This window comes from Bos javanicus, chromosome 1, assembly GCF_032452875.1.
Source record: "Bos javanicus breed banteng chromosome 1, ARS-OSU_banteng_1.0, whole genome shotgun sequence".
NCBI classification, from domain to species: Eukaryota; Metazoa; Chordata; class Mammalia; order Artiodactyla; family Bovidae; genus Bos; species Bos javanicus.
In genome coordinates, this window is record NC_083868.1 from 67,300,538 (window position 1) to 67,316,961 (window position 16,424).

The following is a 16,424-nucleotide window of genomic DNA, read 5'->3' on the forward strand; positions in this document are numbered from 1 at the left end:
TTAAACATTATTTTTCATGATACTGAAACTTTAGAAGAGTTTAAGCTAGTTGTTTTATAGAATATTCCACATTTTGACTCTATCTTGCCTAGATGCTTTAAGAATCCATGCAGTTTTCTTATAGATTCTAATTTGTTTGATTCCTCATGGAATCATTTAAGTTATTCCCTGTCCTCTTTATTTCTGGTAAACTTACAGTTAGGTTGAAAGTCTTGGGTAAATTCAGATAAGTTTTTGCAAGAATATTTTTTGCAGGTAATGTATCAAACTTTTTATTTTTATTGAACTATGAGCATAATTTTAAATAATTATCTTTCAATTAAAAATAAACAAATTTTTAAAGAATGTTTCAAAACTCTGTATGAATAAAATTTTAAGGCTTTAAAAAATGAGTAAAATAGGGCTCCCTTGGTGGCCCAGTGTGGTAAAGAATTCACCTGCCAATGCAGGAGACATGAGTTTGATCCCCGACCTGGGAAGTTCCATATGCTGTAGAGTGGCTAAGCGCTTGTGCCACGACTACTGAGTCTGCATGCCCTAGAGCCTGTGCTCCATGACAAGAGAAGCTACTACAATGAGAAGCCTCACCCCAAGTAGAGAGTAGTCCCCACTCACCACAACTAGAGAAAAGCCCTTACAGTGACAAAGACCCAGAACCATAAATAAATACAATTATTTTTTAAATGAGTAAAATTTAAAGTAAATAGAAATAAAATGGAAGTGGACAGTTTGAAGATTAAAAAGTTAGTTGTAGGCAAAAGGAAAAATAAAATTTAAGATTATAAATTGAATCAACAAAATACATGATAATGCTGAGACTTGGAACTAGTGGGCAAACTATCTTAAATAAGAAACTAAAACTGAAAAAATAAAACAGATTAAGGCACGTAATAATGGTGTCAGACTTGAGAGTTCTTTGAACTAGAAGATTCTGACCACATAGAACCTTCACCTTGTGCCTAGTCATAAGGGTCCTGGCCCCCTTCGCCCGCCCCTCACTCTTTCCCAAGTCAACCTTATGAAACTGCCACTGCCTGGTGATTAGGGGAATGTAGAAACTGATCTGAAATCCAAGGCTCAAGGAGTTTCCACCATGATCCTGGAGGCCAAAGAGTATGGTCAAAGCATGGCCACTTTGGTCCATAACCAGATCCCCTCCTATTCCACTCTTCCAACTGGACCAGAGATTAATTTTCACTAATTAAAATTTCCTTCTTGCCTAGACACTCTGGTTCTTCTCCCCCTGTTAGAACATGGCTAGATAAACCAGTATCCCAGATCTGGGGACGAGTGCAGCAAAGTGACAAAGTGAGATAGATGGCAACAGGAGCAGTGAGAAGCTGGAGAGGCTTTGGTCAGCCAAGTTCATATATTGAGGGCTTATGATCCTAAACGTTGTCTGCTCTCATATGGTGCATAAAAGATGTTGAAAATTAAATTAATATTCTTATCTAGGCCTATTTCTCTGAAACTCTAGACCTAAAAAGATTTCTGAATGCAGAATGTGTCATCTGGCATTGAATTTGCTGTTCATTGTAATCTGTACTTAAGAAAAATAGTGGTCATGTTTCATCTCCTGCATCTTGCCAAGGGCTCTTAGCAGTGACAGGAAATTTTTCCTTATTGACTTGCAGATTGAGAGGATTCAGAATCCAGAGCTCTGGAAACACTATCAGACAAAGAAAAACAGCATGGATGCCAAGAATGGCCAGGTGACCAATGAGAAGCTGCTCTTCCATGGGACAGATGCTGACTCAGTGGCACTTGTCAACGGAAAAGGCTTTAACCGCAGTTACGCTGGAAAGAATGGTAAGGAAGCATGTAATCTGGCTGCTTCAAAGAAGGTGTCAGCCATGAGAGTCCAAGCTGGCTGGGGACAGCGTGGATGGCATTGTGTTCTCTCATGGTTGGGGGCTATGCGACAACCAAAGTTTTAGGTTAGACTCAGTATATTTCATCCCAAAGGGGTGACTGGCCCTCCAGGGTGGAGGAATGATTTTTAAAAATTAAAAACACACACAAAACTTTTTAAAAGAGGCTTTAGAAAGAACCGAACATTATTTTTAACATTATTTGACATACTGGATCAGTGTGTCAAATTATGGACTGATTGGAAATCCTTAAGGATGGTTTGTTTTTCTTGTCACAGCTACAGCATATGGAAAGGGAACCTATTTTGCTGTCAATGCCAGTTACTCTGCCAGTGATGTGTACTCCAGACCAGACATAAATGGGAAGAAGCATATGTATTATGTGCGAGTACTCACTGGATGCTACACACTTGGAAACAAATCATTAATTGTGCCTCCTCCAAAGGACCACCAAAATCCTACTGACTCATATGACACTGTCACAGATTGTCTGCAAAATCCAAATTTATTTGTGGTATTTTATGACTACCAGGCTTACCCAGAGTACCTCATTACTTTTAGATATTAACATTTTGGTAACCTTTGCAGAAGATATTATTTATCTATACATATCTAACTGTAAAGCAAGTAGTAGTTTTTTTTTTTTTTCTCTAACAGCTTTTTCTAAGATCAAAGGACCTTTGTCACTGAAATCAGACTTTCTCCAGCCTCTCTTTCATAACTGGAATAAACCTATCTTGAGAGCAATAAATTTGAGAATTTAAATCTGATAACTGTTAGCACTGTGTGTCCTTAATCATGGACATCGAATCTATAGAAGTACAGGTGTGTCATTTCCTTCCAGGAAGGAGAGAATAACATTAATCTTAAAGGCAGGGGACACGGTGACACAGTTTCAGCTGCCACTGACATGTCAGGACCCCATACTGCTGTGGGGAGCACAGTATTACACCCCATACATGGTGTCATGTCAGGACCCCATACTACTGTGGGGAGCACAGTATTACTAAGTGGGTGGGGCTGCTGTCTTACCTGGCTGCAGGAATGGTGTCTAATTCTTTTTATCCCTGGGCTGAGGTCTATGCCTAATGTACAATGGATGCTCTACAAGTGTTTCATAAACTAAAATGAAGAAGTCCCAGTCAGACTCCTGACCAACAGGAACCATCTCTTCAACACCCTTGACTTATTGTCACTTTGCTGCAAACTGAAGAGATTCCATCACAGGGAACTGTATTCTTCTCAAATCTGCTGGGGCACATGGCACTGCTCTGGTCAGGGCTCTGGGACTGCAGTGTTGCCATGCCCTGCACAGGCCAGGGGCTGGGGTCTAGCTTGGGGACTAGGTGAATCATGTCCCATGGAGTTGTGCAGTATAGCAGCCCGGTCTCCAACTGGTCCTTTTTCATGATGAACCCAAATCTGCCTTCTTGTAACTTCTATTCATGGTCTTAGTTCTGCCCAGCAGAAAAAGGGATAATGCCTGCTGTGTCTTCAGCATGAAACCCTATATTAAGTGTGTTAAATAGCTTATTTTCCTTGGCAGCCTAGCTTTTGATGATTTTAAACCCTTGGGTATAAATAAACCAAAGGAATTAAGCAGTCATATTACTAATTTGCTAACCCCCTATCTATTGGATAGTAATGAAAGTTTCTTTTATAATTTCCCTAATTTCAGATTCAAACATTATTGAGTGCCTAAATTGTACCACGTAGTATAATAGGTGCCTTCATACAGTGTTTATTTCATTCCCCCAACACTTTTTAAAGAATTATATCCCCATTTTAAAATTGAGGAAACTACTGCTTAGAGCATGAGAAGCTTCCTTGCCTGAGGTCCCCTGCATAACAGCCCTGAGAGCCAGCGACTGAATCTGGGTCTCTGTGTCTTCAAGCCTCTTGATCTTCCTACTGTAGAACATGGCCTCTAGGTTAATGCTACTGACTCAGGAACATCTCAAACAATGTGTACATTATCCTCATATTTCCATGGCCTTGTCCTTTCTGGCTTTGGTTTTCACTGTAGAGGCTCTTCATTTTGAAGTTCTGAAGGCCAAGAGGCCAGAGCTATGCCCGTGGGGAGCCAGGACAGATGGTGAACTTGGATGGTAGGGGTCACCAGGAGGATAAAGGCACTCTTTCTTGGCCTCAGGGAGCAACACCTGCACTTCATGTAGAGGAGGTTGAGGAGCCATAGTGGCCGCTTCATTAAACACAGACATCTTGAAATTTTTCTTGCTGTTGCTGTTTTTTAAGTGGATTGGCAAAGACTCCTTATTGCTTAGGAGTGGCTTCTTAGTCACTGGCATCTGAACTTGGGCTTGACAGTGAATATAAGAAATAAAATGGAGAGATCTGCTCTCTTACTTGTTCTCCACTGGTTTGGGTAACTTAGGCAAGGCTGAATATCAGGGTGTACTGTACCAAGTATGAGAGTGATGCAGTCCATAAATGTAACAGTTGCCCTCAATCTAAGGAATACACAACAAATGGAACATGGCCAATATTTTATAATAACTATATATGGAGTATAACTTTTGAAAACTGAACCACTATATTGTATATATGTAACAAATAATACTGTACATCAACTGTACTTCAATAAAATTTTTTTACAATAAATATAATTTCTTCCTTTTTGAATAAAATACTTGGAAGATGTTATTTGGTGATTAAACATCTTTATCCTTAAGGGCAAATACAGGAGAGCCTGATGATAAACACAGGCCACTGCTGATAAAAGACCACAATTAAACTTGACAGCATCAAGAGAGCCTCAGAGTATTAATAACATTCAACTGAAAGGTGCAGGAAGGGCACAGTATAGCTTTAGCTCAGCAAATCTGAAGGGCAGATTTGCCCTTCAGTATTTAGCAGTAGCTAAATTCTGGAAATAGCTACTGCTATTTAGTAAGGAGAGCTAATATTTTAGTAAGGAGCTATTTAGCAGTAGCCCCTGCTAAAACAAGCCCACTTTGAGCCTGTGTTAGGTCTTGGTGGTCTACTCCAGGGCCAGAGATTCTTAAACTTTTTTGCTATTTGAAGCACCTGAGGTGCTTGCTGAGACCGCAAATTCTGGCCCATCCCAAAGGAGTCAGATTCTATAGCTCTCTAGAATGGTACCCAGATATCTGCATCCTCAGTAAGCCCCTCAAATGATTCTGATATCCCTCATATTCAGAGCTGTTTAGGACTTTCATGGGTCTTAGGCACCTTTACCTTTGTGGGCCCCTTACTCCATGAAAAGTTGCTACTGCATTGGTATAACCATGAATATATCGAAGTTGGATTCTTTTTTTTTTTTTTAAGAAACAAACATTTTTGTAGACCATAAAAGCTCAGGGACCCCAGCCATTGTGCCTACCAGATAGGCCACCCTGCTAATACCTGGATACTGTAACTTTAGGTGTAACAACTTCAACCCCCTAACCTCTGGATGGGGCTTCCCAGGTGGCACTAGTGGTAAAGAACCCACCTGCCAATGCAGGTGATGTAAGAGATGCGGTTTCAATCTCTGGGTCGGGAAGATCCCCTGGAGAAGGGCATGGCAACGCACTTCAGTATTCCTGCCTGGAGAATCAAAGTATTTATTTAATAATTGATTTCACTCATTTGGGCATGCTTATCTGGGAAATACAGGATGAAATGGACCCCTACTTGGTGGCTGACAACCTCCCCCTTTCAATTATCTTTTCTCCCTCTTATAATCCCAATTTGCAGATAGCCAGGATCTCTTTCTGTGTCATAATCTCTATCTCTATAAAATTAAGATATTATCTCCCAACACCCATTTACATTTAGAATCCATTCACATCAATGTCTTAACTCTCTACCCAGGTCTCTGTATGCCAAAGACCTTTAACAGAATTCAGTATGTTGACTCAGAACAGCTTTCAAACTTTTCCGACTCCAACATACACTAAGAAGTACATTTTATGTCAGGCCTAGTATACATACAGATATAACTGAAAACATTATGAAATATACTTACCCTGAAAAAAATGCTCGCTGGACAGTTTCACAAAATACATTGACTACCAAATTCACTGAAATTAGTACTCTTTCATTAAAAAAATCCTGGTCTCACCCACCAAATTGATTTTATGACTTGCTAATGGGTCATCCATGGAGTCACAAAGAGTCAGACATGACTTAGTGACTGAACAATAATGGGTCACCATCTACAACTTGAAAAACAATGCTCAAAGAAGCAGCAAAGATAGCAAAATATTTGGGAGGGAGGGGTGAGGGAAATCTCCGTGAAGAAGGATATATGGGAATTCTGGGTGAGGGAGGGGTGCATGCGTGCTCAGTTGTGTTGATTCTCTGCAACTCCCTCAACTGTAGCCCGCCAGGTTCCTCTGTCCATGGAGTTCTCCAGGCAAGAATACTGGAATGGGTTTCCATTTCCTATTCCAGGGGATCTTCCCAACTCAGAAGTTGAACTTGTGTCTCTTACGTCTCCTGCACTGGCAGGCGGATTATCACTGAACCACCTGGGAAGCCCGTGAGGGAAGGGGTGAGGGAATTTTGAGTGAAGGAGGGTGTGGGGGAGCTCTCAGTGTAGGGAGGTGTAAAAAAAAGGGATCTGAAGACCAGGACATGTCTATTTCTGCAATAGGGATATATCTACTATAGATGGGGCTTCCCAGGCAGCTTAGTGGTAAAGAATCCACCTGCAAATGTGGGAGACCAAGGAGACATGGGTTTGGTTCTTGGGTTGGGAAGATCCCCTGGAGAAGGGAATGGCGACCCACTCCAGTATAGCTGGACATGACTGAGTGAATGAGCATGCATGTCGTGCTACAGAAAACAGACATCTTATACTTAGCCACAACATCCTCTGCTCCAATGATTTTGATGCAGTATCGGTCAACAAGGTCTCCTTTTTAAAGTATTAGTCGCTCGGTCGTGTCTGACTCTCTGTGACCCCATGTACTATAGCCCACCAGGCTTCTCTGTCCATGGGATTCTCCAGGCAAGGATACTTAAGTGGGTTGCCATTCCCTTCTCCAAGGGATCTTTCCAACCCAGGGATCAATCCCATGTCTCCCCACACTGTAAGAAAATTCTTTACTGTCTGAGCCACCAGGAAAGCCTCCTCTAAAAAAAATCTACTCAAATATTTAAGGAGCACCTACCATATGCTGGGCACTGATCAAGGCTCTGCAAATACACAATAATCAAAACCAAACTCTAATGCAGTGACATTCTAGTTGTAGGAAGACAGACAACAATCAAATAATTAGGTAAATATACAGTGTGAGATAGTGGTGAGTGCATCCTCCAGATGGACTTGGAGCAATCAACCTGCCTGACTTCAGGCTCTACTACAAGGCTACAGTCATTAAGACAGTATGGTACTGGCACAAAGACAAAAATATAGATCAATGGAACAAAATAGAAAGCCCAGAGATAAATCCACACACCAATGGACACCTTATCTTTGACAAAGGAGGCAAGACTATACAATGGAGAAAAGACAGTCTCTTTAACAAGTGGTGCTGGGAAAACTGGTCAACCACTTGTAAAAGAATGAAACTAGAACACTTTCTAACACCATACACAAAAATAAACTCAAAATGGATTAAAGATCTAAATGTAAGACCAGAAACTATAAAACTAGAGGAAAACATAGGCAAAACACTCTCCGACATAAATCACAGCAGGATCCTCTATGACCCACCTCCCAGAGTAATGGAAATAAAAGCAAAATTAAACAAATGGGACCTAATTAAACTTAAAAGCTTTTGCACAATGAAGAAAACTATAAGCAAGGTGAAAAGACAGCCTTCAGAATGGGAGAAAATAATAGCACATGAAGCAACTGACAAAGAATTAATCTCAAAAATATACAAGCAACTCCTGCAGCTCAATTCCAGAAAAATAAATGACCCAATCAAAAAATGGGCCAAAGAACTAAACAGACATTTCTCCAAAGAAGACATACAGATGGCTAACAAACAAATGAAAAGATGCTCAACATCACTCATTATCAGAGAAATGCAAATCAAAACCACGAGGTACCATTTCACGCCAGTCAGAATGGCTGCTATCCAAAAGTCTACAAGCCATAAATGCTGGAGAGGGTGTGGAGAAAAGGGAACCCTCTTACACTGTTGGTAGGAATGCAAACTAGTACAGCCACTGTGGGGAACAGTGTGGAGATTCCTTAAAAAACTGGAAATAGAACTGCCATATGACCCAGCAATCCCACTGCTGAGCATACACACTGAGGAAACCAGAACGGAAAAGAGACATGTGTACCCCAATGTTTATCGCAGCACTGTTTATAATAGCCAGGACATGGAAGCAACCTAGATGTCCACCAGCGGACAAATGTATAAGAAAGCTGTGGTACGTATACACAATGGAATATTACTCAGCCATTAAAGAGATGAGGTGGATGAAACTGGAGCCTATTATACAGAGTGAAGTAAGTCAGAAAGAAAAACACCAATACAGTATAGTAACGCATATATATGGAATTTAGAAAGATGATAATGATGACCCTATAGGAAAGATAGGAAAAGAGACACAGATGTATAGAACAGTCTTTTGGACTCTGTAGGAGAAGGTGAAGATGGGATGATTTGAGAGAATAGCATTGAAACATGTATATAAGAAAAATGGGCCACAGACCCTACAGAAGGGTCTTTTTTCAGACCATTCTTTTCTTGGGCATGCTCACCTCCCTTCCTCCTTTCTCCCAGAAAGCCAGCACTCTCTTGGGATTTATTGATACCCTCAGTTTGAAAAGTGAGAAGGATGAGACCAATAGTCAATCTTCTTAAAAGGTGACTTTGTATATCTTTTCTATGTGTTTTTTATGAATGGTTACTGAGATCAATCTGGTTTTTAAATTCGTACTTGAACAGTAACGATAATAATTATCCCCACATCTTGCAAATGTAATGAGAGTGGGATTAAGTTGACGAAACAAAGCTTTTTGTTAGTTTCAGGAGTCAGCAGCATTTGGTCATTTTTATTGCAGGGCTGTTGTCCTTAGTTGTCCCAGCTCCTTCCACAAAGAGCCCCCACCTACTTTTCTCCTGATGGGTACTCTACTCTGGAGCACAGGGGTTAACCAGTGAGAATCCTACACACGTGAGAAGTGTGGTCACTTCAGATCAAGGCGAGAATTCACCCTGCATTTGAATTAAGAGGTTGACAACTTAGTACAAGCACAAATTGTCCCACATCACCTTACTACATAGAGTCCAAAATACCTATTGAAATGAGCAACTGCAATCCCTCCCCCTGCCAAAAGTAACAAAAGATAGAATTCACCCAATGGATGCCTTTGATCCATTAAAAAGTTAGCAAACTTTTTCTATAAGGAGTTCCAGTGAATATTTCCAGCTTTGTAAGTCATACTGCCTTTGTCACGACTCAGCTCTGTGACTGTAACCCTAAAGCCACCACAGACAATATGTAAATGAATGGTATGGCCGTGTTTCAATACAACTTTATTTACAAAAACAAGCAGCAGGCTGACCCCTGCTTGAGGCTGATGCAGAGACCACTTCCTGTTGAGAACACCAGGAGCTTGTGTTTGAGACAGGCTGAAGGTATGAGATGGGAGAGGCAAGGCAAAGGCACTGAGGAAAGAGGCATACAAATAACAAAAAGCCAGGCTGTCCAAAGAGCAATGTGTATGCCAGAAGGTGGCAAAAGACTAAAATTTAATTAGGTGAGAACAGTACATTTTAAGCATGTGCAAACTGAACTTTTGCTGGTTCATCTTTTATTTAAAAACTACATTATTTTAAAGATATTCTTAAAACAGTATTTAGAAAATCATTTTCTATTAGAATCACATACTTCTTCCTTGAATCAGAAGTTGTGCCACTATCCTGGTTACCTGTGGATTCACCAAGCAGTCCAGCAAGTCATCTGTAGAAACGAATGTTTGGGAAACGGCCACAGTCCTATCTGAAGCAATCTGTTCCACAACTGCATTCTCACTCTCACTCATCATTCGCTGCCTCTTTCCAAAGGATTTTCCATTTTTGCTGATAAAGTCTTCACCATCGTTTTCAAATATGCCTCCTCTTTCTGAGGATGGTTCTTCGGAACTTGGTGTGACAGGTACCAGATCAAGGCCAAAAGGACTTGCTGCCTCCTGTTTCACTGTTTCTGAGCTTAAGTTGTGGCCACCAGCTTGTTCTACCCCCATGTGGCTGTGCATGTTTAACTCCTCCTTTATCGTGTACTCTCTGTTGGTTCTCAGTGCTTGGGTTTCTACTACTTCAGACGTTCCATAATGATTAAAAAAAGCAGAGATGGCCCCATTTAAGTAGTGACAATTGATTTCATGGGATGTTTCCTCAAGCTAGGGAAAAAGAAAAACTCCTTAAAATGGTTATACATACTTACATAAATTGGAAAACAAGCGTTCTTGTCAGAGTTGGTTTATCACAGGATAGTAACTGCCATGATGAAAAGTGGAAGAGACCGACCTCAGTTGGGTTTAACCAAGCTCTGGTATTGTGTGGATTCTCTGCAGTTTTCAGGGCACACACAAGCATGCGGGTGATTGCCTCTTCTACCCGGGTTTGGTGGTCCTCTTCCTAAGTCAAGGTTAAAAAAGAAGACACAGTGTTTCATTTGTCTCTGGGTCTCACTGCTTAAAACAGAGGAGAGTCTCTTAACTGCTGTTTTGTTCTTTCATCAACATAAGCTTTGTTACTAAAGGAATGAATATGCTGTTGGCAGACCACGATTTTTACGTGTTAACTATCTTCTGCCACCTAGAAAGAGTTGCAGAATATTTCGCCAACTAAATTTAAGTATGGGTCCTTTCTGTAAGAAATAGGCCTTAAGTATGAATCACCTGTGATATTTTCTTCAGCATTTTCCAGTCTCTGACATGTTTAAAGTTTCTTTTAAAAAGTATCACATGAAAATGAATAATCCCAATAGAGGATTATTTTGACAAGCTAATTTTTTGAGGAATGGGAAAAAAATTTTAATAAACATTCTTGGTTGGATGGCATCACTGATGCAACGGACATAAAACTGGGCAATCTCCAGGAGATGGTGAGGGACAGGGAAGCTTGGCGTGCTAGAGTCCATGGGGTTGTGAAGAGTCGGACACGACTTGGTGACTGAACAACAACAACATTCTTGGCCACAAGAGTGAGAAGGCTAAATATCTATCTATCTATTGTATCTTAAGATACAATAAGTATAAACTATGGCAATCATGATAAACTACATTAAAATTAGTAACTTTTGTTCATCAAAAGACACCATAAAGGAAATAAAGAAGCCAGATGTCTGTAACATATATAACTGATTGCAAAATATATAAAGAATCTGCACACATCAGTAAGACAAATGACCCATTTTTTTTTTTAATGGGCAAAAGCCACGAAGACAAACATGTCAAAAAAAGAACAATTATATGAGTAATAAACACATGAAAATAAGCTTAGCCTCATTAATAATCAGGGAAATGCAAATCAAGAAACCCGTGAGACTGGCAAAAGAGGGTCTGATAATTCCAAATGATGGAGAAATGTCAAATAATTGACAGGAATCTTATACATTGATGGCGGGAATGTATGCTGACAGACATTTTGAAAATATGCAGGCATTATATTATAAACTTGAGTACTGTACACCCTACAGATGGCAATTCCACTTCTAGATATATACACATTCTCTGGAGAAACTCTTGCACATGTACACAAGAATATTCTATTTATAAAAGCAAAAAAACTAAAAGCAACCCAATTAGACATCAACAGAAAAATGAATCAATAAACTGTGGTACATTAACACTAGAGGATATTATTATACCACAGTGAAAATGAATGACCAGCTACATGTGACAACAGAGATGAATATTAGAAACACAGATGAATATTAGAAACATAATATTAAATTTAAAAAAAAAGCAAATCTGAGATACCACTTCTCCTAGGATGGCTATAATAAAAAATACAGATAACAAATGTTCATAAGGATGTGGAGAAATCAGAATCTTCATACTTTGTTGGGGGAATGTAAATGGTGCACTGCTTGGAAAATAGCAATTTCTGGCAATTCCTCAGAAAATTAAATCTAGAGTTACCAGATGGTTAATTTTATGAGTCAACTTGGGTAGGCTATGGTGACCAATTGTCTAGTCAAACACTATTCTAGATGTCACTGTGAAGATATTTCATAGATGTGATTAACATTTATAATCAGCTGACTTTAAATAAAAGCAGATTATCCTCAATAATGCAGGTGGACCTCATCTGATCAGTTGAAGGCTTTAAGAGCAAAATTTAAGGTTTCTTGGAGAAGAAAAAATTCTGCCTCAAGACTGCAACAGAAATCCTAAGCCAGTTTACATACAGCCTGCCAGCCTGTCTTACAGATTCTGGACTCTAGACTGCAACTTGAACTCATCTGAATTTCTAGCCTGCTGGCCTGCCTGGCTGATGTCCATATGATCCAGCAACTCCACACCCAGGTATATACCGAAAGAAATGGAAACATACATCCACACAAAACCACGTACGTAAATGACAGCAGTAGCATTATTCATAAGAGCCAAAAGTAGACACAATCCAAAGGTCCATCACTGATTAGTGGATAAACAAAATGTGGTATGTATGTCTAAACAATACTTTTTAGCTATATAAAAAAAGGAATGAAGTACTAATACACACTACTCCACGGATAATTCTTAAAAACATTATGCTAAATGAAAGACGCCAGCCATGGCTGCGATCAAAGTCTCTGGTTAAAGCATGTGCAGATGCAACAATGCTTCAGGTGGGAGAGACAGACTTGAACCATAATGGTAGCCATTCTAATTGTCAAGTGGAACAGGCAACCAGGATTAAGCATAGCATATTGGAGGGAAAAAGCCTTTGGCAGAAATAAAATGATAAAACCCAGCACTGAAAGACTGCTCTGAAAAGATGTGTAACTCAGGACTGTGAATTGTGCAATTAGTAATGAGGACGCTGAGCCAAGAAGCAGATATTTCCAGCCCAGATGGTGTGGAATGGGACTAGCACCATGGGACGTGTGTGGCAGGTTCAGCCAGGCCCAACACAGTTCTCCTAACAGTCAAGGGAGCAGGCCCGGCACACCAACCTCAGGGCGCACTGTGCCCCGAGAAGAAAGAGGACAGCGTGTCACAAAAACCCTATTTCCAACCTCACCACCCACCAACAGAGCACAGAACCCATAACCCATAGCACAGCAAACAAGGTAGCACGGGAGTGTTGGTTAAAATTAATCATCAAGTTATAAAGACAGGCACTGTGTATCTTAAAAGCAAGGAGATGACATTTGTTAGAAAAGGAAAATACCAGCTCAATCCACGAGTTTATACTGACAGTGACAGGATCAATGGATTCCACATAATGCCACCAGTGTCTGGGAACAAACAGAACCTGAAAACCAAACAAAAAATGGTTAGCACAAAACCAAGACATTTTACTTTTATGTCAGAATCAGATCTAAATTGAAGCTGCTAGGAAAAAAAATTCAAATGAATTTAGAGCAATATTGTAATAGGAAAGGGAAAAGTAAGAAAAAGCTCCCATAATCCTTTTATTCCTTTAAAAAAAAATTAACAAGTTTGCATGTTCTATAAAGGATATTGGCTTCCCTGGTGGCTCAGATGGGAAGATCCCCTGGAGAAGAGAATGGCAACCCACTCCAGTATTCTTGCCTGGAGAATTCCACGGACAGAAGAGCCTGGCGGGCTACAAGTCCATGAGGTCACAAGGAGTTGGACATGACTAAGCGACTAACACTTTCACTTTTTCACAAAGGATATTACCAGCTTCTCCAGTCTCTACTCTCCTTTATGCTGGACCGCCTCTGTCTGCATCCAAATCTTGGTAAAGGATTCTGAGATTGTAACTCTTCCTCCTTTCCATCACATAAGAATTGTATGAGTTCTGAGAAAGGGCATACATAAAAATACAGGACATAGTTTCTGACTTCTCACAGTATAAAATCTAGCCAATGAAAAAATAATATATAGAACAGTGGCATTATACAAGGGTAAATCAGAGGAGTGGACACTGGTGGTAGAGAATTTCAGAGGTGAGAGAAGCAGGCACAAACTAGGGAGGTCAGGGGCAACCTGGATGAAGGAAGTGTGATCTGAGCCACGACTGGGAGAGAACGAGGACGTGCCAGGAGGGGGAAAGGGGCAAGGGAGGCGGGACTGTCGAGGGACAGCAAGCAGGCCGGTTTTACCACTGCAGAAGGAATACTGGGGAATAAAGTAGGAGAATCAGGTTAGGGCCAGTGGACGGCCCTGAATTCAGAATAAAGAATCTGGATTTTATATCCTGTAGGCATTACAAGTTCCTGAGTTCTGAGTAAGTGGACGGTTAAAATAGTGACATTATGGGAAAGTCTGGAAGGACAAGAGAGTCCTGCAATGGTCCACTTAGTAAATGTTTAGATTTAAACAGGAAGGAATAGCAAACGAAAGCAATGGGCAGAGCCAAGAAGGACTGTATTTGTCCAGACTCACTACAAGAGTCTGTGAAAGGCCAAGTAGAGTAGAAACTTTTGGGTTTGGATTTAGAAAATGGTAGCACTTGCTACAGACAAGGTGGAGGTGGGAAGAGCGCTCCTTTCAGGAGAATCAGGCACTGAAAATGGCCACTACAGCCACTGGCTTTAGTCATTAGGAGGCCTCGAATCTCCTATCACAGAGTTTACTTTCAGTACAGAGGTAGGAGGGGGGCCAGTTTATGGTGGATTCAGGAAAGAGAATGATGTGAAAAACTGATACAATGGACAGAAATACTCATTGAATTTGGCTATTAAAGTAGAAGAAAAAAAAAGAATTAGCAGCCACTTCACACCCACTAAAATGGCTACAGTTGTACTAATATAATAATAGTAATAATAATAAAGGAAGATAACAAGTGTTGGAGAGGATGTAAAGCAATTAGAACCCACATAGATTGCTGGTGGGAATGTAAAATGGTGCAGCTGCTATGGAAAACAGTTTGGCAATTCCCCCAAAAGTTAAAACACAGAATTAACATATGACCCAGCAATTCCACTCCTACATAAATACTCAAGAGAACTGAAAATATATGTTCTTACAAAACCTTGTACACAAATATTTATAACAGTATTATCATAATAACCAAAAAAGTGGAAACAACCCAAATACCCATCAGGTGTTTAATGGATAAATAAAATGTATAGTCACATAATGGAACAACAGGCAGTTCAGCTGCTTAGTCGTGTCCGACTCTTTGCGACCCCATGGACTGCAGCACTCCAGGCTTCCCTGTCCATCACAAACTCCTGGAGCTTGCTCAAACTCATGTCCATTGAGTCGGTGATGCCATCCAACCATCTCATCCTTTATTGTCCCCTTCTCCTCCTGCCTTCAATCTTTCCCAGCATCAGGGTCTTTTCAAATGAGTCAGTTCTTCACATCAGGTGGCCAAAGTATTGGAGTTTCAGCTTCAGCATCAGTCCTTCCAATGACTATTCAGGACTGATTTCCTTTAGGATTGACTGGTTGGATCTCCTTGCGGTCCAAGGGACTCTCAAGAGTCTTCTCCAACACCACAGTTCAAAAGCATCAATTCTTTGGTGCTCAGCTTTCTTTATGATCCAACTCTCACATCCATACATGACTACTGGAAAAACCATTCTCTGACTACATGGACCTTCATCGGAAAAGAAATGTCTCTGCTTTTTAATATGCTGTCGAGATTGGTCATAGCTTTTCTTCCAAGAGTGTCTTTTAATTTCATGGCTGCAGTCACCATCTGCAGTGACTCTGGAGCCCAAGTCTGTCATTGTTTCCCCATTTATTTGCCACCAAGTGATGGGACCAGAGGCCATGATCTTAGTTTTTTGAAAGTTGAGTTTTAAGCCAACTTTTTCACTCTCCTCTTTCACTTTCATCAAGAGGGTCTTCAGTGCCTCTTCACTTTCCGCCATAAGGGTGGTGTCATCTGCGTATCTGAGGTTTGATTTCAGCTTGTGCTTCATCCAGCCCAGCATTTTGCATGATGCACTCTGCATATAAGTTAAATAAGCAGGGTGACAATATACAGCCTTGACATACTCCTTTCCTGATTTGGAACCAGTCTGTTGTTTCATGTCCAGTTCTAACTGTTGCTTCTTGACCTGCGTACAGATTGCTCAGGAGGCAGGTAAGGTGGTCTGGTATTCTCCTCTCTTGAAGAACTTTCCAGTTAGTTGTAATCTACACAGTCAAAGGCTTTAGCGTAATCAATAAAGCAGAGGTAGATGTTTTTCTGGATCTCTTGCTTTTTCGATGATCCAGTGGATGTTGGCAACTTGATCTCTGGTTCCTCTGCCGTTTCTAAATCCAGCTTGAACATCTCGAAGTTCATGGTTTGTACTGCTGAAACCTGGCTTGGAGAAATTTGAGCATTACTTTGCTAGCATCTGAAAGTGAAGTGAAAGTGAAGTCGCTCAGTCATGTCCAACTCTTTGAGACCCCATGGACTGTAGCCTACCAGGCTCCTCCGTCCATGGGATTCTCCAGGCAAAAATACTGGAGTGGGTTGCCATTTCCTTCTCCAG

At 40.6% G+C, this 16,424-nt stretch overlaps 2 protein-coding genes across 5 annotated transcripts in view; one reads left to right on the forward strand and one right to left on the reverse strand.

Annotated features, from left to right (window-relative positions):
* PARP14 (poly(ADP-ribose) polymerase family member 14) overlaps window positions 1-14,692 on the forward strand; it is a 58,536-nt gene extending 43,844 nt beyond the window's left edge. The window contains exons 16-18 of one of the 3 annotated variants that reach the window (XR_009734558.1): window positions 1,635-1,809; window positions 12,111-12,339; window positions 13,479-14,692. Coding sequence is in view for 2 of the 3 variants with exons in the window: in XM_061406293.1 (XP_061262277.1) it covers window positions 1,635-1,809; window positions 2,150-2,439 (465 nt within the window). In the remaining variant the exon portion in view is untranslated. Of the gene's footprint in view, window positions 1-1,634; window positions 1,810-2,149; window positions 2,645-12,110 lie in introns of those variants that run through there. The other 2 variants (XM_061406380.1, XM_061406293.1) reach the window with 2 other exon arrangements.
* HSPBAP1 (HSPB1 associated protein 1) overlaps window positions 9,324-16,424 on the reverse strand; it is a 56,013-nt gene continuing 48,912 nt past the window's right edge. For both annotated transcript variants that reach the window (XM_061406631.1, XM_061406719.1), the window contains 3 exons: window positions 13,190-13,273; window positions 10,334-10,444; window positions 9,324-10,206 (listed from right to left, as the gene is read on the reverse strand). In XM_061406631.1, coding sequence (XP_061262615.1) covers window positions 9,688-10,206; window positions 10,334-10,444; window positions 13,190-13,273 — 714 coding nt within the window. In that variant the 3' untranslated portion in view covers window positions 9,324-9,687. The remainder of the gene's footprint in view (window positions 10,207-10,333; window positions 10,445-13,189; window positions 13,274-16,424) is intronic.